This window comes from Quercus robur, chromosome 12 (assembly GCF_932294415.1).
Source record: "Quercus robur chromosome 12, dhQueRobu3.1, whole genome shotgun sequence".
Lineage (NCBI taxonomy): Eukaryota > Viridiplantae > Streptophyta > Magnoliopsida > Fagales > Fagaceae > Quercus > Quercus robur.
Genome location: NC_065545.1, coordinates 15,573,329 through 15,595,235, shown reverse-complemented (window position 1 = coordinate 15,595,235; position 21,907 = coordinate 15,573,329). Strand labels below are relative to the sequence as shown.

Sequence of the window (21,907 nt, the reverse complement as noted above, 5' to 3'; positions counted from 1 at the left end):
TGGACAATCATCCTTTGGTTGAACTGGCTCACATGTTTTACAGGGTCCGTTCGACCATTGTAAATGGTGAACGTAGGCTAATGGAACCGCCGAGGAAGTTTTGCCCTCTCTATCTTGCGCGTGAAAGGTGATTTGGAGATTTGACTTAACACCTTGCTCATAGCGTTGTTTCCCAAGCCTTTACGAGGCGAGCTCTTGTATCTTCGCCTGTGGTGGTGCTCTTCATCGTAGGAGAAAGACTCGCTTGGTGGAGTTCTTGACCTTTGCCTGTAACTAGCATCCTCTTCATCATTGGAGGAGATGTTAGAACTGGAAGGGGTTCGTTTCCGTTGTACATGGCGCAGCTTTTTTTATTTTTTTTATTTTTGTAAATCGTCAATCTCCCTTTGCATGGCTCTTTCATTCTGCTCTTGAGAGACATGAATCCCAACCCGGGAATGACTTTTACCAGTATGTGTGGTGTGTGCGCTACTTTCTCGATCTCGCTTGCGTTCAAGGTTAAGGAAGTCATCCTGTTGCCTAGAACCCATGGATTCTTCTTGATGAGGACTTGGTCCCACCATAGTTAGATGTCAAACTCACTATCACACAAGTTCTCCCACAGACGACGCCAATTGTAAGGACATAGTTTACAGCCCAAGCCTAAGATGTATGGAATCTTGGCCTAATGAGCCCAATACAATAAATTTGTAGAGAGTGGGTCAAAGAACTAGGCCTTAATGAGTTGGACAACGATTAGTACTGAATTAAAGGACAATTAAACACAAATACAGATAAAAGGTTCTGATGTCAATAGACTTTTAGTTCGAGGAGATCACACTTGTATAAATTGATCACAATTGGGTACAAATACAATTTAGATAGCTACAATACTTTCTCTGATGAATTTTTCGATCCTCTTCTCATGAAGGGTCTCTCACATTATATAGCTTCCTTTGGACCATCTTAATCCTACACTTGTTGATTATTTGAGCCCTTACTTAAGTACCTGTCCCATCGGACACCCTCTTTGGCTTTTTGTGAGTTGTGGTGGCCAAGGCAGTACTGTTTAAAGGTCTTCTTCACATAAATGCGGCAAAAAAAGTAACTGCAGTGCATTTAATGCGGAGTTAGCAGCTTTCCCTTAGATATTTTTAGATGTCCTTCTTTCTCGTATGTTCATGAGACACATCTTTATCACTGGAGCTTCCTAGAAGGTCATCGTGATTGTTGGAATATGTATTTGAGACGAATTTATCATATTCGAGGAGATATTCCTTCTCGGACTATCCTCCTATCTATATTTCGCTCATTGAATCCTGAGTTTGAACCATTCATTACCATTCACTCATCCTCGAATTATTCACGTCCTCGGTCAAGGCCCAAGGCCCAATATATAATTTGGGCCCTTAACCCTACCGCAGTCATTTACTACATTAAAGTTGTTTTTACTCACAAGGTATAAAAAAAAAAAAAATCATGTATTAGGGAAAAAAAATGACAGAATTTGTTGACAATAATGTGCAGCCATTCACTACATTAAAGTTGTTTTACTCACGAGATAAAATTTAAGTATAGTTTATCAAATGCATCACTACTTTGATTTTTTTTTTTTTTTTTTTTGGATTTAATTGTCCTTATATAATACTATTGTATAACATTAATATATTTTGGACATCATTATAATCATGTATTTGAATTTAAATAGGATAATTAATCATTATTAATACTTAACTTAGTACAAATAAATAGAATTTCTATCCTCAAATTTTACTTGACTCTTTTCTAAAAAAGAAATTTACTTGACTACTTTTTGTACAATTTACATGTACTCTAGTATTAAAATAAATAAATAAAATCAATTAGACCATTGAGGTTTAACCGTTTGGGTTTTTTTTTTTTTTTTTTTTCGAGAATCTACCATTTGGGTTTCACAATACCATTTGTTGACACATTAATAATTGGAATGAGTAATTTTAAACCCTTAAATGTCTCTATTAAAAATACTAAAATATTTTATTTGAAGTACAAAACTTTTAATTTGAAAAAATATCTTATAAGATAATCTTTTATATGAAATTGATACATAATGAAAGAATGACGTCTCATGACTGTGTCATGAATGACGTCTCTTGACAAACACTCGACAAGTCATGCTAACGAGAGTCATAAGGATACTTGTTAACAATTTATTTTAGAAAAGTTTTGATATCGTTTTTATGAGAAATGAAAAAAGTTATCAAAATATTAATTTTTTTTTCTTTTCCCATAAAAATTTTCTTTAACTGAATTTTTAATCAGTATCTTAAGAACACCCATTAGTATTTTTCCACGGATAAATAATTAAGCCAAAATAAATAAATAAATAAATGGAAGATTCAGATCAGATTTGGTAAGAAGCCGTTATCCAATGATGTAGATTTTTAATGGGACCAAAGGATAAGGCGAGGCTCGGACACGTGGCGCTTGCTTTCTAGTCTTGGGGGCACGTAAGTCGATGTTGAGGCAGCTTTCTGACGTTTCAGGATGCAACAATTGAAAAAAACGTCAAGAAAAAACACTTGTGAGCATTAGCAAAGGCACATCGTTCAATGATGTATTTTCAGAGGCTAATATTTTGTCTCGCCATGGTCCATCCGTCATGAGTAATGATTAATTTCTAGTGAAAAATTATGAGAAAAAACAGTAAAAAATAAAAAATAATAATAATAATAATTTAGTCAGGGTTGGAAATGTAGGGAGTTTTAAATTTTTATAAATATATCTCGAAAATATTTGTTTATATGTGTTTATTCAATCCACTCAAAAATAATAAAAAAATAAAAAAATCTTGTGAGTAGTATTTGTATATATGTGTCTATAAATTTTATGTGTTAAATTTTAACCAGGGTTGTAAACTTTATGTGTTAAACAATGTGCCTTGCAATGGGCCCGTATTGTTTCTTTAAAACTTTTAACTAGAGACTAATATTTGTTTATTTATGTTTATTAAATCCACTAAAAAAATGTTTATTCAATAAATCAATTATTATGTTTAATTTAAAATATTAAATAAATCAAATTTAAATAAAGTAATATAGTCATGAACAAATTTATGAGTATAAGACGAGCAAAATAGGTGAGTACTAAGTACTCTTAATTTTAAAATTATATAGCAAAATATCTATCTATCTAAAGTATTTAGCAAAATGTTCTTATTTTAGAACTCAATTTTATCAAAATTGAGTTATGTGTAAAACTCGATCTCTTCAAAATCGAGTTCTATGTGTATTTTTAAATAAAATTCGATAATAGCAATATTGAGTTTCACTTAATTTTTCAAAAACATTTAAGTGGCAGAATATATAATGTCAAGTTCTGCTTATAACTTGATTTTATTAATACCAAGTTCCAAAAACATGGGCATTTTGCTAAATACCTTGGAAAGAGGAGTATTTTGTTACATAATTTTAAAATTAAGAGTATTCACCTATTTTGACTGTATAAGACTTAACTAAAGAATATATTAGATTATATGTTTACATATATGAAACATTTAAAATATAGAAAATAATTTGATAGTTACAAATTACAATGAGAAAGTGAGATTTGAGTCCTAGATGTTAGATCACTAAGAAATGCTAATTGAGCTAATAAATATACTTATATAGGTTGAGGATTGAATTGTATAAGTTTGGACTTAAGATATTAAATTATTATTTATTACTTATTGATAATATAAATAGTCAATTTTGTAGTAAAATCATATATAATTCCTTTTTTTTTTTTTTTTACAAGATAAAATTTCTATTTTAGCCTAATCTAAGTGTATATGTGTGTGAAACTCCCTTTTGGAGACTTGAATCTTGACCCTTGCCCCCCACACCCCACAAGCATTTATACTTGTGGAGTGACCACCATACCAAAGGTGCGCGATGGTTCAAATATAATTCTTAATAATGAAAGGTTATTGAGTGTAATTTTATTCATATATTTAATTCACTCAAATATAATTTCAACTATAATTTAATTCTTAAGTATTAACTTATTTGTATGGGTAAACTAATTTAGACCTAGTGTTTACTATATATATATATATATAATTACATTTGGTGATAAACTCGAATTCAATTCATATTTGAAATATAACTAAATGAATAATTTGAACTTTTAACTACTTGGATCAGTTAGCTTGTTTACAACCCTACAAATTGGCCAATAAACCAATTAATCATATGATTTTTTATATAAAATATTATATCTTACAACATCATGTCATATTTCAACTTCTAAAAAGATTAATAAGTTTTGTATCTAACTATCTGTTTGTTTTGGAAATACACATGTTTTAGAAAATACTTTCCCTGTTTTATGATATTGAGTAAAATGAAAAACAAGCCTAGTAGACTATTAGAGTGAAACACACTTTTACATCATTACATATTCAACATATTATTACAAATGAATTTACATAACAAAAAAATATAAATAATAACTTTTCTTTCTCTCTACCCCTTTCTCTATCCATAGATCGATTGTTGATTGACTATTAACTTTTTCTCAAACAAAACATTTTTTTTCTCAAACTATTCAATTTTCCAGTTAATTTTATTTGTTTGTTCTGAATTTGGGGTTTGTTTTCCCATTTGTGATTCCCAATAGCAGGAAAAAAAAATCCCATATGGGTTAGGTTTTCTTAAATGAAATTTTGTTGATATAATTATTTGAGATTACGATAAATTGATTATTTTTCATAAGAATCGAACAATATAATATGTTTTATGGTTCTTTTTTAAAGTCACAATCAAACACCAAAAACGATTCATCTGAAAATATTTTATGTCGAACCAAACGAAGTATAAAGTAAAAAGTAGCCAAAAACTTCCCCCAACACCCTAATCTCATTTAATTAATTTTTTAAAACGGAAAAAAAGTTATACTAAACAAAGCCAAATTCTATAAGAGAGAGAGAGAGAGAGAGAGAGAGGGTATAAATTCAAATAGGTTTGCACATTTTCAAACTTAGTATGCTGAGTGCTGACTCCCCCGCATGACTTCTAAGACAACACAATGTTTAAAGTATACAGTATACATTAGGTGTTCTCTCAAAACATTAGGTGTCATATTATAGAATTAGAAAGTCATGCTAAAAATTGTATGTAACTCCCAAATTCCTCATTGAATTGCACAAAAGAAGCAGAGAGGTACCTGTGTACTTCCACACATACTGTACCCACCAGAAGAAATAAGGTATTTACAATTACAGTGACAATGACAATCTATTAACTATCAGTGGTCCTTCCTTGAAATTGTATTCTAAGAAGGCCTTTAACATATGATAAAAAACTTTGGCGTGGATTTGCTCTGTAGAAAACTTCACATTTTGGACATACTGGTATTGAGACACTGAGTACAGAAGGCGAGTTAGGTGTTACAAGAAAGGAATGGTTAAAATCAGATATATTCAAATAGCCACCTTGAGTCCTTGGCTCAGTGCCTATAGCCCAAAGAATAATGGCCAGCACAATAACACACAGCTGCAAAATAGGTACTACAAGTGTCAGTTTTATTTTCAAGAGAGAACAACCAATTTGTGGCTACAACACTGATTCTGTTCAGAGTAATTGACTAATTTCCCAAAAACTACATTGTAAGTTGCAAGTACCAAGATACCAGAAAACAATAAGAAATTATTTCTGCTATGAAAATCTTGCCTAGAAAGTAATCCAAGACAATAATGGAAACCAAAACCATACCCCTAATATTATTATATAAAGAAATCCTTCAATTAAAATACCCCAAAAAATAAATTTATATAGGACAATAAAGTGTTTCTTGTCAAGACTAAACAAAATTAACAAAATGAGATCCACAGGCAGTACCAAAAAAACCAAGATGTACAAAAAAAGGGTCCATTTTATAGCATTCAAATGATTTTCAAGCAAAAAATTCACTTTATGTGGGTGCAAAGTAATCAGAAAATTTTAAATTATACTGTATGCTGCAATGTCAATCTTTCTACGTTGGATTTTCTTAGAAATCAGATAAATTGTTATCATTGTTTTCGTCCAGCATGGAGACAAGAACATCAACCACCATATTTGTTTTTCTAGCTATATTGATATAGCCAATTTTGTTGATGTTATACAATCACAATCATAGAAGACAATATGTTTCTGCAATGCTGAAGGTGTGATAATATTATTTTAAGTTCAAAATCTTAGATGAAGATTCAAATACCTGTGGTACCAAAATCATGATTAGAATCGAGCGGCACATCCTTAAATGGAAGAGCACAAAAGTCTTGAACTCTGTATGGTTCTCATCGATGTACTTGGCAAGTTCCTGTCTCAAGAGAAGGAATGTGGACAAGTATAACATGAGAACATATAGCTGCATCAGAAGTTTAAGACAATAATTATAAGAAAGCATACTTCTGCCCAGTCCATCTTGAAGAAAATGGTGACAAGCACAGCAACTTCTAGGAAAAGAAGCGAGCAGATGGAGACAATGTACTGAAAACTAGTCAAGGATGCCTGAATAAATCATAAGATGCACAAAAAATTTGAAGAAAATTTTGCAATAGAATTACGGAAAATGAGGCTTATCATGAAATTATTCCCAATGAAACAGGTTTTAACCTCAAGCTCTCCTCCCAAGACAAAAGTCCTTAAGGAAATTATTTTTATAGTAAGAAATGAAGCCTAAAGACTAAAAAGCCAGGCGAAAAAAAGACTAAATTGCCTAAAAGAGTGCCATGCTTTAAGTTACAAGAAAATTAAAGAGGATACTATGCAAAGTGTATAATTGCTAATACAATTAGCAACCATACAACCAGCGAGAGTGCTCAGGCAGACAGCAATTCCCACGCCTAAACATGTGTATATAAACCTGATAAAGGAAAAAAAAATATTTTTTTTCTTAGATATGCAGTAAAAATTACAAAGATATGCAAATTTGCAAGAACAATATGAAAGGAAATAAGAGCCAGACATATATTTACGAAGGAAAATTCCAATACTTATGATTAAGTTATCATAAAAGTTGAATGTCATTGAGGAGCACTCTTTACAAATTAAATTGGAACCGTAATTGCGGTTGAATTGGTTATGTTCTTTTGAACAAATAAAATTTTTCTGCTCTATTTACTTTACTTTTTAAAAAGAAAAAGAACTTTGAACCAATTCAGGCTTTAAGTTTTGCAGAGAAACTGTTTTTTTAAGGAGTAGAGAAGGAAAATTTACCAGGGTCTAGGTAGCAAAGAAACAGAGGGCAGGTAAGCAACCCCATCTTGCCACTTCTTGAGCAACCAAAGTGAGTATATGATCATTCCAACCCCACAAATATTCACTATCAGATTCACTGCTCTGATTGAGTTATGCAAGAAGCACCTTCTACACCTTGCCATGTTCTTCAACACAGTCTTTAACTCTCAGTTTCCTCCCATTTCAAATGAGTCTGCAGCTAGCTTAAGTAACTCTTAACGTCTCTTTTGAGCAAAAAAATTTCCACAGTTTGCTTAGGTGTTTGGTTGAGATAGGTGTGTTTTTTTACCATCTGCCACAGGTGTTTGTGTTAGAGACGGGGGAGTAGGAACTGGGAAGTGACTATACATATGCCCACCTACCATTCAAAACATAGCCCTTTTTTTTTTCTTTTTTTAATTAGTAACATTCAAAACATAGCTAATGAGGCAATATTAGCTCCATGTGTTTTCGTTTATGGCAGCTTAACTTTTTGGATAACACTGTTGTTTTCATTAAAAAAATAGACCAAACAATCTGGGTTACCAAAATCTAAAGCATTCTATTAAGATGATTATGATTATGATTTTTAATTTTGGCTCTTATAGTCCAATGCATGCAGTTCTTGTACTCTTATATATTTCTAAGTTTTGATTGATTCATGAAATAAAAAATGGAAAGACGTATGTTTGCTACATTAGCCTACTTTTGTTTAATGTTAATGCCGATGCCAACTAGCCACGTGAAACGTAATGGTAGCAATAGCAACAGCTTGTGCAATGTGCAATAATTTAAGGTGGGTCGTTTTAAGTTCATTGCTATCATGCATGTCCTTGTCTCTCAATTAGAAAAGGAATCTTTAAATTTTGTGTGGTTTAGACAAAAAGGAAAAATGAAATCCTCTCCGACATCTTGGGAGAACCCTTTTTTTGGTGGGGGGGGGGGGGGGGGGGGGTGTGGGGGGGGTGGGGGGGTAAAAGTGTTAAATTAAAATCAAGCAAAAAATCTGATGGAGGTAATAATTGGCGCTTTCTTCGTAAGCAACGTTGATTGCTGATTACTTGAATTTATTAATAGACTTTGATTTATTCTTGGGTGAGGGCCGAGGGCGCTGGGTCTGTGTGTAGAGGTGGTCATTTGAATTAGAACTCAATAACAACAAATAATACCATAATTATCTGATGGAGGATAAGGCATTGAAGAATAATATTCATAAATAATAGTATTTTTTTTCTTTTTGTTTAATAAAAAAATTATATTTACTTTATTATAACTTATATAACATTATCCTCTCAAAAAATAATTATATAACATTATGTGACATATAACTAAGGGTAGCAAAATTTGACACGACTTGCGAATATAATAGACTTAATATGAAATTAGCATGTTACGAATTAAGGCTTAACGGGTCCGTATCATATTCAGATCAACGCAACTAACCCGTTTAATAAATAGGTCAAGTTAGTGTCCAATCCATAAAACATGTTTAATTAAATAATATTTTACCAATATATATTTCAAACCCTGGGTATATAAAATTATTAGTTGCTGTGGTTTATTTTCTTTATTATATTGTGATAATGAGAAATTTTCTAATTTTAAATGATTATTTGTGATGCATTTATTTGTTAATTCCTAATTTTATATTAAAAACTTTTTATTTTTTTTGATTTTTCATAATTTAGATTAATTTGATTAATACTTTTTTTTTTTTTTTGCTTTGATAAAATATGTTAAATGAGTTGGCATGATTTGACCTGTTTAATAAATAGGTTGTATTAGAATTGATGAATCTTGACACATTTAATAAACATATCGAATCAGCCAAATACTTATTAGTCAACACGTGAACACAAATTACCACCCCTACATATAACTACACAAATTTCAATAAAAAAAACAATATCAAATCTAATACTAATATAGTTTTATATATTATCCAAATTAATACAGATCTTATCATTAATTAATGGGGAAGATAGTCTCCTAGTTTACATTATACATCAATTGCATCCATTCCCACAAATACCATAAGAAACATTTGACAAATCATAAACCAGTATAATTTTAAATTAATTTAGTTTTACAAACGAAAATAAAATAAAACCTATTACACAGTTCACAATTAGCAGGGACTTACCAAACAGCCCCCGCCTAGAATAAATCACTACCGTCACCATTGGCTATAGAGTCACATTTGGTGAGAAAACAAATATTATCATAACTTTTTAAGATCATGTTATAGATACTCTTAAAGACATTTCTTAATAGACTATTTTAGAAAAAATTTAATACCACTTTCATTGAAAATATTTAAAATATAAGTTGTCTATTTTTTCTTTTTTCATAAAAAGGTTTGTAAAAATACTTCATAAATCAATGCTCTTAGTACATCCCTAATCTTTCTCCAACTTTTTATAGGTCTATTAGATTACATTTATTCATGTACCCAAATTCCATAATGGTTGAAAATTAAATATTCAAACAGATCTAACTTAAACTAAAACTTTAATTAATAATCAATAGATCATGGAAACAATCGTTCAATATCAGCATCATCAATTACTGCTGATTAAGACACCTTACTAAGCATAGCTACAGCAATGATATTAAATTTCAGTAAAGCCAATGCAAATGTCTTTAGTAAAGAACCTGCAACCAAACTGCAATTATTCCTTTTCATGACGCCAGGATGGCCAATTATTGTCGTTGTTGAATGCAATCAAGAAAACAATAGCATTTGCAAACTACTAATAATTAGGCCCCACAGAAGAGATGTTTTTTGGACACTTAGTGGCCCCTAAAGAATTTAATCTACCATTATAAAAACATGCCTAATGCACTATTTGGATATAAGCTAATTAGCATGCCTGCAAAACAAAATTGCTACCCTTGTTCTTAACAAGAAATTATAACGAGGTTTAAGAAATGCACCGCAACTTGAATCACATATTAAATAGCTAACCACAACCACTAATTCAAAAAGGCATGGAAATGATAAATAGGTAAAGGAAAAAAAAAACGTTGTCTAGTATAAGAATCGAAAAGGACAAAGGCATGACCACAGGGGCCAACACTAGACGGTGGTGGGCAACTCATTCCAGCTTTATCCTGTCCACATCAGTGATCACCCCTTCAAGCTGTTACCAAAGAAAACATGGAAGATCACTTTAAACAAATAATAATAATAATAATAATAAATTTCTAGATATTGGAGTGACAGAAAATAGCTTCACAGCAACAGAACATGCATACCTTGACAATCTGTCTCAAGAAGTAGTCCCCATATCTCTTAGCTGGTCTAGATTCAACAACATGAATCATGTCCTGCAGCAATATAAAAATATTACTTCCAGCACTCTTAATGATCCTCTTCTAAACATTTCAATTGTTCAACAACCTAGTCATGTTTGGCTTTAAAACTTCATGTATGTTTAGCTTATTTATTTCTTATATCTTAGCTACATAGACTGAAGTAATCCAAGTCTTATTTTACTGAACATCGATATACATAAGAGATATAACAAAAGAACATTAAATAGGCAGGGCCACTGAGCAAGAGAAGGCAAGGTCACAGTCACCAATAGTTTCCAGAGACTTGAAGTACCATTTTATTATTCAACAAACATGTTAGTACTACTTGTAATCCATATAAGGGTTGAAAACGCATGCATTGACACAAAGTTAGGGATAAGGGCATGACTTCAGCTGACCATATACATTAAGTCAGGCTATGAAATTTCATATTTATTTTGCAGAAACTCCATCAACAAGAGCTCAAAATTGTCTTTGAATTCAACCAAATGATAAACTCTATTTTGCAGTTGAACTATTTCTGACCCATACAAGTTTCCCAAGGACCAAATACAAAAAAAGGAAATAAAATAACTGCAGAAAACAAAGTGGCATACATCGTCAATGTAGAAATCCAAATCAGCATTGGATATAATTTTTCCATCACCATCAACAGCATGCGTCTTATGCTTGTATGTCATCAAGATAGTCCTGTATGGCAAAGCAGGAAAATGCTCAAGATACCATTTTCACATATTACCATACAAAGAAATAGGTATAAAGCCAAAACCGTGTTTCTCATGAAATACCTCAACGTGGGTTCATCAACTTCCATATAGTTTGCAAGCTTCCCAAGAGAGATGGTTGAATACACTTTCAAGAAGGTCCTCACGCCTGATAATAACTGTTGTTGCTTCACCTCATAAAGGAATAGTTTCAACTGAAGCCTATAGGCGTCCTGCAATAAATAAATGCAGTTGGTAAAATAAGAGAGAGAGCAAACATGCAACCAAACATAGAGTAAGTTAAATAACCCAGCCAAAGTATGCTTTAATTTTAGGTAACCCCACAATGTGGAATGACATGATTTTTTTTTTATAAGTGTGGAAAAATTGAGGATCATAACCATCTTTAAAAAATTAGTGAGATATTCACATAAAAAGATGAAGAGGGCAGACAGTATGCTTGCACAAAGTGATGGTGAAACAATGGAAGCCCCTAGAACATAATTGGAGAAGCCCATACCTTGTTCAGAATGTCTAAAGTTACATTCGTGGGGAATTATTAACACTCAAATGATGATATTTCTAAACAAGTCATTTCACATCTATTTAAGGACGAACCGGTTGATGTTTCCAAAGAATCAACAACAACCAAGCCTTAGTCCCAAAGAATCTAGCACCTAAAATTAGTTCGCAAATTACTGAATACTGTTAAAGATGAATAGAATATTTACTTATCAAAAAAAAAATGATGAATAGAATAGTTAAACCATATAAAATTAGTCTTCATGGGAGATCTCTACACTGGCTATCTTTCTTTCCCCAGCAATCCCCTTTTTGGCTTTAAAGTTACAATATCTAAAACAAAGTGGTTCATTTAGCCAATGAGAAAAGAATATCTTCACTTCTAATCTCAAAAGTATTCCGTCAAAGACATCTGGTGGGGAAAAAAGCCTAAAGGAGATACACACTTAGTCCAAATCTTTTCCAAGCACATAGGCTCCAAAATTAAAGGGCAGGTAAATACCTGGTTGTAATTTACAAGAGGCTCCTCAAAACTTGGAGCCGAGGGGGTAATGAACTTAGGGCATGCATATGAGAAGAGCTCATCATAAATAGCAAATGCCTCATCATCATATCTTTGCATTCTGATCATCTTTTCACCATACTTCTCCCGCAACTGAGAGTTCACAGTTTCCTCAACAAGCTTCACTTGGGGACAAAGTGAAAGGCAAATAGCCAGCAAGGCATACATCTGCTCATTCTTCTTTAGTATTTGCTCATACTGTGGAGACTTCTGATGATATTGCTTGGTCTTGTAAATGTACAATAGAATCTTATTGAATTCACGAATTGCCTCCACATACCTGAAAGATACGTAACAGTAGATGTTGAGCTCAAAAAGCAGGGAAAAAAAATGTGCAGAGATCTAACAAGCAAATTTATGGTAGTTTTATAACAAACAGAACAATTTAAATGAAAGTAGTTTTGGAGTCCACCCAAACTTAAAGAGACTCCTTTACTCTCAGAATTCATACCGTTTTGTCAATCTTGGCGCTACTGTATTGTCAACAAAACAATCTAAGAACTACAGTATCAATAATATTTGTCTCATGTCTAATCCATGTCCCACTCCCCTGTTAATCTTGGTGCTTCCTAGGTTTCTTCTACCAATACAGACTTCCTAAAAAAATACTCAATGACTACTATTAGAGACATCTGAATGATTTCACAATCATAAATGATCATAGTTTCCATTAGAATTTTTTTGAATTTTGTTACATGCTTGCACCTCTAAACTCTGCTGACAAGGCAACATTCTAAATCATCATTAGGACCAATACTTTTGAATTGGGGAAGTAAGACAACCATCCACAACTTATATATACTCAATAGAAGACACTAGTAGGAATCCATAAGTTTACTTTAATAACTAAATAATCAATAATAATTAGGAGTAAAATAACAAATCTAAGAGAATGGATACTGAAATCGCACAAGATACTAGATAACATTGCATCTTTAGACAAGCAATAACAACAAACAATCAAAATTAAAATGGTTATAAATGAAAAGATAAAACAGAAAACTGGGTAAACATACCTCCGCAACATTAAATTGGCAAACCCATAATGATATATGGTGGTAATGTGGCTTCCTATCACACTTGTATAAACACCTTGTTGACTAATGTCAATAGGCTGTAAACACTTTAAACCAGTGTGATAATCACCTAAAAGGCAATGAACCCTCAGCAATCCCACCATGCTGAAATAGCCCAATACCTTTAAGACATTACTCCCTCCATTGTAATCATATCCATCTGTCGAAGTAAATTGTTCTAAACCCTCTTTCTCCTGCTCAAGAATCTGAACGATCATGGACTTCTCCACAAGTGCTTGCAAGAAGTTAAGCACACCATACACATTCCAAGCCTGTATTAAAAACACCACGAAAATTTCAATCCACAGATTGTAGGAAGAGATGAGAAGAGGAAGTACCAGTTGAGCTATAGCACACTGGTAATCCCCTATAGTTTCAAAAGTAACAAATTAAACCCTTACCGTATTTTACATCCTAAACACAATGTCATTCAACTTAAATGGTGGAGGTTTAATTTGTTTTTTAATTTGTTACTTTTTAAAACTTTTTCACTATTGAAAACTATAAGGTTTAATTTGCTTTGTGTTAGTGAAGCCCAGATGCGTGATTGAACTGTTGGAATGTTGGCGAGGTATGGCGAGCCTTGCCCTTGTGTGTCATGTGGAAAGAGCACATTTTGCAGACATTGTTTGATTGGATACATGCTCTAGGTGGCACCCCAGCCATGTCTTTTGTTGATTTTATTGACCATCTCTTTCCTTTTGAGTTGTATTCTTTGAAAAGGGTCCAGTACATAGTTTTTTTTCTTTCTATTTTTCTTCTTTACTGTTTGTACATATTTTTTTTCTTTCTATTTTTCTTCTTTACTGTTTGTACATATTTTTCTGGCTACTTCATTTTTCTAATGAAGTAGTCTTCTCTTAATACAAGTTTTCTTACCTATCAAAAAAAAGGGGGGGGGGGGGGGGGGGGGGGGGGGCGCTAATACCTAGGAAGAATGAACACTTCATTTAGGGTGCCATACTTGTGTTGTACCAGCCGTTTCATGTTATAATTTTTCAGAAATTGCTACCCGCGTCCATGTCCATGCTTTCTAGACTAATACACATCCATTTTGTGTCTTTCCCTTTCTTTTTCCTAATAATGTTTTTTACTTATAAAAAAAAAAGAGTTCAAAAAGAGTAATGCTATATACACAAGAATTTGCACATCAGTTAAGTTGACAAGTTCTCACTGGTTCTTATCAGCCCAAACTAACATTACTTTTTTACCAATAACAACTTTTAACATCGATAGTTGATAAATTTTTTTGCAACATTAGACTTATTGATGCCAAAATTTTAATTTCTTATCACTCACCACATTTGTTCCAAACGATCAACTACAATGCAATTTGAAACTATATCAATTCAATTTATGCAATCAAATTCGCCAACCGAGCAATCCATTCTCATAAAGCAATATAGAAACAAAAGAAGAAGAACAAGATGAAATGACCTGATCGAATTGAGTGAGAAGCGCAATCTCTTGTTCTGTCTTGTTCTTCATCTTAGCTCTATACTGACAGAAGCTCTGAAACTGGTACACAAACTCATCCACCATATCCCAAAGCCACTGATTCGGCAGCTGCATGTTCACAACACCGTGAAGCACAACCTGAAACAAGCTACAGTAATTGTCCCAAGAATCGATCCTCTGCTTCAGCGTAGGTGAAAGCCTCGCGTACAAGTGCCGGAACCACATCTCACGGTAGAGGAGGCAGAACACGTGGTCGTTGTCGACGTAGTGAGCGACGGCGTCCACCGAGGGCCACGGCGTGTCCTTGAAGAGTCGCTCGGAGAGTGTCTGGAACGAGGTCTCGTACATCTGGTGGATCTCGTACACGTTTTTCTCTCGGATGTGACGGTACAGGTGAACCACGAAGGATTTGACGGAGTCGGGTACGAAATTCGGGTCGTACCCGAGGGCATCGGAGGAGGCTGCTGGTGGTGGAGCCGCCGAGTTGGGTGGTGCGTCGTCGTGATCGAAGTTCGCCATTTTTTGGGTTAGCAAAGCGTTTGAGGCTGAGAGAAGAGGAAGAGAGAGTGAGAGGAGACAGAGGTTAGGGTTTATGCGTTACTGTGGGGGAGAGAGAGAAACGGATCTATCGTTTTTGATATTTGGGTTTTTGGATGATTTTGGACTTTTGGTTATTGTGAATTTGTGAGAGACCCAAACACCCAAAATCCAATATTGGCCCTAACTGTATTATAGCCTCATAGGTTAGCCTGCCTGATGGGCCCTTTTTTGTTTTGATAATTCATGGTTGGAGGGGATTTGATTCATTTGAACTTATGACGTACCCGTTAGATACTTTTTTTTTTTTGAGAACTACCCGTTAGATACTTCAGAAAATGTCAATTGAATTATAAAATCTTGGCCTACTTATAAGCCGTTAATTCTTAACATGAATCCATCTTCAATAGTAAATTTTCATATGTTTCACATTACCAATTTAGCATAGAAATTAAATCGAAAGTCGAGACTGACCCAACTGGTCAAACTGATGAATTGGTGATTAGTAAATGTATTAGGATTATTTATGTACTCTAAATTAGTTATTTCTTTGATAGTTAATTTTTTTAAATAAATAATTTTAGGGTTTGGCTTGGGTCTAGTGTCCTGTACACTGGACTCGATAAGATGCTACCACATGACAGCATCCTCTTGGGTCAATGCCTAATTTATTTGATAGTTAATTTTTTTAAATAAATAATTTTAAGAGTTTGGCTTGGGTCTAGTGTCCTGTACACTACACTGGACTTGATAAGATGCTACAACATGGCAGCATCCTATTGGGTCAATGCATAGGACGCATGAGACATAAGCCTTTCTATTTTTAGATAAAAATTAATAATTTACATTTATTATAATTTGGGATTTCTACTTTTTTCAATCACAAAAAAAAAAAAAAAAAAAAAAAAAAAAAAAAAAAAACACTAAGGGTGTGATGAAAAAATTATTTCCCCCATAAATGCATAAATCAATACTACCAAAAATTTTGGAAGATACCTATTTACTCAACGAATGATTTGAGTCTTGATTGCATTTGTCAATCTCAATTCCAAAGCTCGTGAAATGTGTCCCTCTAAACGTGAGATTAGAGAAATGAAATTTGAAAAAAAAGGGGGACAGAAGAAACAAACACATCGTGATGAAGTAAAAAAAAAATACGTGGGTTGAATTTTGTAGATTGGAGGAGTTTTAAAACTAACAAAAAGAATGATTCTATTTTATAGGGAGTAAGTCAATAGAAGTATAAATTAAAATCAACGTAAAAGTAAGAGTTTATTAGAAGCAGAAAGACATTTCAACATAGAAGTAGGAATTTATTAGTTTTGTCAATTTACTATTTTAACCCTATTTTAAGTTTTAGGTATGGGTATTTTTGACAATAAAAAAATAATAACTAACTTTCTTTTGCTAATTTACTATTTTAACCCCATTTTTAAGTTGTTAGTTAATTAATTTAAGGGTATTTTTGACAAGAAAAAAAAACAATAACTAACTTTCTGAATCCTCTTAATATATACATATAGATAGAATAGATAGATAATGATAATAAAGAAACATAAAATTTTAAAATCATTTTCATTATTTTCAATTCAAATCTTTTATTTTTGCATTTTATTTTTCTTTACATTAATTATTTTTACTTTTACTTCTATAAACATCCTAGTATATGTTTATCTTTTGTTTCATTACTGGTCAAAGTCTCATAAGCACCAATCCATTCACATGCAGCAATTTCCACGGCCTAATCACGTGGAACAATTCCATGTTTGTAGGCTGCTTGGCTGGGAAGGCGACTCAAGATATGTTGACAGTTGAAACCACAATTTTAAGCTTGTCCTTGCTGGACTCCTTGCCAAAGTGGCAAAGTAACCATTTCAGTGTCATATTATTTTTTTATAAATAGTTTGTAAGAATAGTTATTAGATTTGCGATTTAAAACCAATTCACTCCCATATTTTGCTTAAGAATAGCATCCCTTTTTTCTTTCCCCAATCTTCTAGACATATAAATGCTCGATAAATAGCTCAGCATATTCAAATCTTAAGAGAAAAACAATAAGAAAGAATAAATAATTGAAAAAAGGCATCCATTTCTGTAGCCAGGTTTTAAAACATTGTGCACACATGCACAAGACATCAGCTGGAACCAACTAAAAATTATGATCACTCATGACCACAGCGAGATTAAAGTAAGCACAACACCAGGCTCATAACTAATAACTTGTGGTAAACTGGTAGTGCATATTGACAGCCAAATTAAAATATGCACAGCCCCGTGCTCAAACAAGGGATCTGCACCAACAGGTGCACCATCTGACCATGTTTAGTCAGAAGCAGAAATTTCTCACATCCATTAGTAATTATCAGTCATCAAAGAATTCCCAAAACTAGATACAAAACCCAGCAAGAGTATAAAAAATGCTTCCATTTCCGTGACTCAGGCTTCCCGTCTCATCCCCCACCCCCCAACCCCCTTTTTTTCCTCTTCTTCCCGTTCCAAGTAGTTAATTATTCACAAGCTATAAAGATTACCTAAGAATAAGATGACAGAACCAACACCTTATACAGTGTACATCATCCCAAGCCAATTTAGCATTAACTCGTGTTATAATGACATCAGTGAGACCATCACAAAGCTCATCATTCAATAAACAAAACTGAACTCCTCTCCCAATGCTTCAGTCATAAGATGCTTGCAAGGAAGATGTCTAGCTCTGAACACCTAGTTTAAAGATCACGTTCTTTGCCTGTTAGAATTAGTATGAATAATATGAGGCACTTCCTGATAACTCTCAGATTCATCTTCTTCATCAGAAGATAGGAGGGATGACCCCATCCATGCCTTAAACCCTTCATTAACACGCCTTTCCACCTCTGGTGTGACGTCCAAGGGATGTGCTTCCAACATTTCCAACCCAAGGTTTCGACCACCAGAGTCTCTCTCATCAAGAGAAACTGCTGCTTTCCTTTTTAGGAAAAATGCAGTTCCCCCATAAAGAATAACCAGTCCCCATGATGAGATCTCATAGCACCAAAACAGGGGCTCACCACAGCTGTTCCCTAAAGTGAGGAGGGTTGATCCAAGAAATAATGCAAGAAGACCAAAGATGATGGCAAAGACAACATTCAGCACAGACAAACAACGAACCCCACCTGTAGATTACAAGGAAGCTTAAAATCCATTTATTTGAGGTTGTCAGTCAACACCCAAACAACCAAACAATAATTCACTTAAACAATAATTGCAATCAAGTACCTTATATTCCTGGCCAAAAAGGTGTTAATTATTCATATAAATCGGCCTCAAATCAATAAAGTCATATCCAAGCTACCTAGAAGCTATAAGGCTCCTACCTTTCTTTCTTCAGTCTTGTTGGCAAACAAAGGAAGCATAATACGGCTATCTTAGGAAGAATATATCATCATAAACCAAAATTTTGCAGGCTAAACTGAGTATAAACTCACCTTTTTTTTTTTTTTTTTTTAAATAAATATGAATTTAATTAGTTAAAATCTGAGCATCAGAGATGAGAAAAACACCAATGATTTAAAGAAGAAAGCATTGAAACGCCCAAATATTAAGTCCAGCTATTTCTAAAATACAACAGAACATGCTCACTCCTGATCTATTTTGTAAATAATTATTTGTTTGATGTCTTCAAGAATTGAAGAAAGAGAGAGAGAGCAGGGGGTGTTATTTAGCCAAACATTCAGCAGGAAAGAACAATACCACATGAGAAAAAAGCCAGTCACAGAGAGGGAAAGAGAGAGCATACCTCTTTTTGAAGCACAGTAATTATTCTCAACTACTTTTAAGCACCCATGTCTTGTTGGAGCAGAATAAGCAACAGTTATTCCTGTGGCAAAACTAAAACTATGAGAAATGAAAATCATCAGGCTTAAAAAAAAGTAGTAGATTACCTAGTTATAATTACAAATAAACAATGTAGAACCTATGTGAGAAATTTTCCAATGAAACAATATCCCTCAGATTTGATCCCAGAGCAACTAAATATCAATGCAGACCATGAGTTTTCCATATAATAGTGTACAACTGAAGGATCAGAGCTTATATACAAGAGGCCAGAAAATATTGCCAGGTTCTTTCTGGTAAACAACAATGCTGCAAATAATACAACCCAATTGATAAATACATAGAGTACACAACAAAGGGTGTTTGGTCCTTCATTCTTGTCACATATATCAGTTTACACAGCAGTGCAGTGACTTCAAATGCTTCAATGCTCAATTTTGCAAACCCAATATCTAAAAGATCCTACATTTGATAAAACAAGTAACAAAAGTTTATAAATTTAGATAAAAATTCTAGGTCTCTGGCCAGAACCCTATGCCTCAGACATGATTGGAGAAGATAAAGATAAAATTTCATAACAAGAAGTTTGGAAAACTTTTGTACTTTCTTGACTTAGCACAGAAGAAGAGAGAAAAAGGGTTTTCATAAGGCAATTATAGAGTTTCCAATTAGACTCCCTGCATCTCACTATATACATATTTCAGACTGGATTCCCATTCAAGTAAGTATGCTTTATGCTTAGGATGTTGCACAGACAGCATATCCCCATGCTACAGCATGCAAATCAACTACTTAAGAATCCAAATTAAACAGTTGACGATGTTAAGTCCGAATACTTAATTATTTAACTTTTTCATTTAAATTTTCCGCACACAAAATGCCCTATAAATCAAATTATACATAAAATGACTACCATTTGAAATCAAACCGAATACTTCATTATTAACCTTTTCATTTAGATTTTTTTTCCACACACAACATGCCCTATTAATTACATTATACTTTTTTTTTATAGGCCTATTAATTACATTATACATACAATGACTATTTTTTGGAATCAATATCAAGTTTAGAAAGGCAGTGAATCCTCAGAATTTGATAATCTTATAAGCTCCTAAATAATATAAAAAGGTCGCACCCAGTGCACAAAGCTCCCCAAATACTATAAGAGCAAATACCAAATAACCCTGCATTCCATTTCCCATATATCCCAATTCCCAAATCTGCAGCTACATCTTAAATTCACACTACTTTCCAAAAACTTAGCATCGATATGAAACAGAAGAAAGGAGCCATAAGCAACAACAAATTTTATTCTTTATACAGCTTTTGTTTTTTCTTCTTTTGATAAGAAGCAAATCACCTATAATCTTTTTCTATTCATATACCAAACCAACACAAAGAACTGAGAACTGAAAAACCCAATTCAAATATCGAAAAACCGAAACAAATGAGACAACAAAAGTCTGCAAAATTTTTGCTTACCCGCAACAAGATAGGCAAGCGAGACAAAGAAAATGAAGATTGAAGGAAGGAACACAACCATCCAGTAATAATCCACAGTTTCCTGATCCGTAAGAAAAAAAGCACCCGGAAAATGCTCGATATAGCCTCGGCCTTTGGCGTTTAAAGGCAGAGGCTGAAGCCTCTCGTCGCTACAGAACGGTCTCTTTCCATTGCTACCGGGGAACACGATGTTCAAACTGATAACCGTACTTACAATCACCGTGACCGAAACGAGCGCCATGAGAGTCACCACAAGAGGTCTCTGAAGCTTTCCCCAAGCTTTCTCTTCGTCCCTGAGGCTCTGGTACTCGTGCTTCGGCATGAACGCTTGGCGAAGAGCGTCGCCGATTATCGCCATCGGAGCCAAACCAAAACAAAAAACCCTAATTGAAAAGGCTAGGGTTTGGGGATTTTAGAAAAATCAATTTTGAGGAACCCTAATTGGAAGATTTGGAGACCTAGGTTTCAAAATTAGGATCTGTTTGATATATATAGTAATGAATGAAAAACAGAAGATAGAGATTGTGTCGTAGCTTTCAGATCTTGGAGAGCAACATTTTCACGCACGTTTTGTGTTTTGTGTGTGTGTGTGTGTGTTTTTTTTTTTTTTTGAGGGATTTTTGGCGGGTGTTCTCGTGCGGTGACGTGTACAGTGACTCGAACTCTAGGATTGGTACGTAACAGGATGAGCTAATACGAGGAATCGACACTTGGGACCGTTCTGTTTCGTTTTAAAATTAACGTTCAGTTTAATTTTGTATTTTTTTTTTTGTTTACTAATTTTGTATATTTTGATTGATTTTAATCCCCTAACTTTTACTTTTATCCATTTTTGTGTTTCTTTTAATTCGGTAATAGTTTGTTGAAACGGCTAGAAATAAACTAGGTTGTTCAACAATTTGAGTTTGACTTGGAAAAAGTACTTGTTTATGTTTATTGAAAGTTTTTAGGCTCGAGTGTTAAAATACTAGTTTCGACTTTCAAATAAATATTTGTAATTCATTGATAATAAAAATAGTTCATCTAATAGTAAAAACCATATATAATTTTAATAATATAAGGTTAGCAAGTCTAATTTTTATTAGTTCATGAGAAAAAAAAAATCATTGTATCTAATTAACTTAGACATATGGCTTTCTCAAAAAAAACTTAGATATATGGTATAGTTTATAATTTAGTTAGTAAATTTTAGTATAGATTTGAAAGAGT

The 21,907-nt window shown here is 33.3% G+C and overlaps 3 protein-coding genes across 4 annotated transcripts; all 3 read right to left on the bottom strand.

Annotated features, from left to right (window-relative positions):
• Positions 1-5,111: 5,111 nt before the first annotated feature.
• LOC126709742 (tetraspanin-19-like) lies at positions 5,112-7,556 on the bottom strand. 2 transcript variants are annotated; one of them, XM_050410076.1, is made up of 5 exons: positions 7,203-7,554; positions 6,750-6,849; positions 6,393-6,473; positions 6,199-6,303; positions 5,112-5,495 (listed from the first exon to the last, which is right to left on the bottom strand). In XM_050410076.1, exons 1-5 carry the CDS (start codon positions 7,364-7,366, stop codon positions 5,241-5,243), a joined length of 705 nt encoding a protein of 234 aa, XP_050266033.1. In that variant the 5' UTR covers positions 7,367-7,554; the 3' UTR covers positions 5,112-5,240. The 2 variants fall into 2 exon arrangements, with proteins under 2 accessions (XP_050266033.1, XP_050266034.1); XM_050410077.1 differs by lacking the exon at positions 6,750-6,849 and having other exon boundaries at positions 6,393-6,480; positions 7,203-7,556.
• Positions 7,557-10,125: 2,569 nt separating this feature from the next.
• LOC126708606 (uncharacterized) lies at positions 10,126-15,523 on the bottom strand. The gene is made up of 7 exons (XM_050408415.1): positions 14,822-15,523; positions 13,325-13,656; positions 12,249-12,588; positions 11,309-11,457; positions 11,117-11,210; positions 10,461-10,532; positions 10,126-10,345 (listed from the first exon to the last, which is right to left on the bottom strand). Exons 1-7 carry the CDS (start codon positions 15,359-15,361, stop codon positions 10,301-10,303), a joined length of 1,572 nt encoding a protein of 523 aa, XP_050264372.1. The 5' UTR covers positions 15,362-15,523; the 3' UTR covers positions 10,126-10,300.
• A 1,910-nt stretch (positions 15,524-17,433) lies between these two features.
• On the bottom strand, positions 17,434-21,290 carry LOC126709350 (uncharacterized). The gene is made up of 3 exons (XM_050409561.1): positions 20,678-21,290; positions 19,155-19,235; positions 17,434-18,531 (listed from the first exon to the last, which is right to left on the bottom strand). The coding sequence occupies exons 1-3, from the start codon at positions 21,054-21,056 to the stop codon at positions 18,113-18,115; spliced, it is 879 nt and encodes a 292-aa protein (XP_050265518.1). The 5' UTR covers positions 21,057-21,290; the 3' UTR covers positions 17,434-18,112.
• Positions 21,291-21,907: the final 617 nt, after the last annotated feature.

What these genes read in the sequence shown, in the direction of transcription:
- LOC126708606 (XM_050408415.1), bottom strand. Translation starts at nt 15,361, where the DNA reads ATGGCGAACTTCGATCACGACGACGCACCACCCAACTCGGCGGCTCCA. An exon ending in CTCTTGTAAATTACAACCAG is followed by an intron (nt 11,458 to 12,248) that starts GTATTTACCTGC and finishes TATTTATTGCAG; the next exon opens with GACGCCTATAGGCTTCAGTT. An exon ending in TCTTGAGACAGATTGTCAAG is followed by an intron (nt 10,346 to 10,460) that starts GTATGCATGTTC and finishes CTTTGGTAACAG; the next exon opens with CTTGAAGGGGTGATCACTGA.
- LOC126709742 (XM_050410076.1), bottom strand. Translation starts at nt 7,366, where the DNA reads ATGGCAAGGTGTAGAAGGTGCTTCTTGCATAACTCAATCAGAGCAGTG. An exon ending in GCAATTATACACTTTGCATA is followed by an intron (nt 6,474 to 6,749) that starts GTATCCTCTTTA and finishes ACTAGTTTTCAG; the next exon opens with TACATTGTCTCCATCTGCTC. An exon ending in TCAAGATGGACTGGGCAGAA is followed by an intron (nt 6,304 to 6,392) that starts GTATGCTTTCTT and finishes CTCTTGAGACAG; the next exon opens with GAACTTGCCAAGTACATCGA.
- LOC126709350 (XM_050409561.1), bottom strand. Translation starts at nt 21,056, where the DNA reads ATGGCGATAATCGGCGACGCTCTTCGCCAAGCGTTCATGCCGAAGCAC. An exon ending in GCTTGCCTATCTTGTTGCGG is followed by an intron (nt 19,236 to 20,677) that starts GTAAGCAAAAAT and finishes GTTTTGCCACAG; the next exon opens with GAATAACTGTTGCTTATTCT. An exon ending in TTACTGTGCTTCAAAAAGAG is followed by an intron (nt 18,532 to 19,154) that starts GTATGCTCTCTC and finishes TGTAATCTACAG; the next exon opens with GTGGGGTTCGTTGTTTGTCT.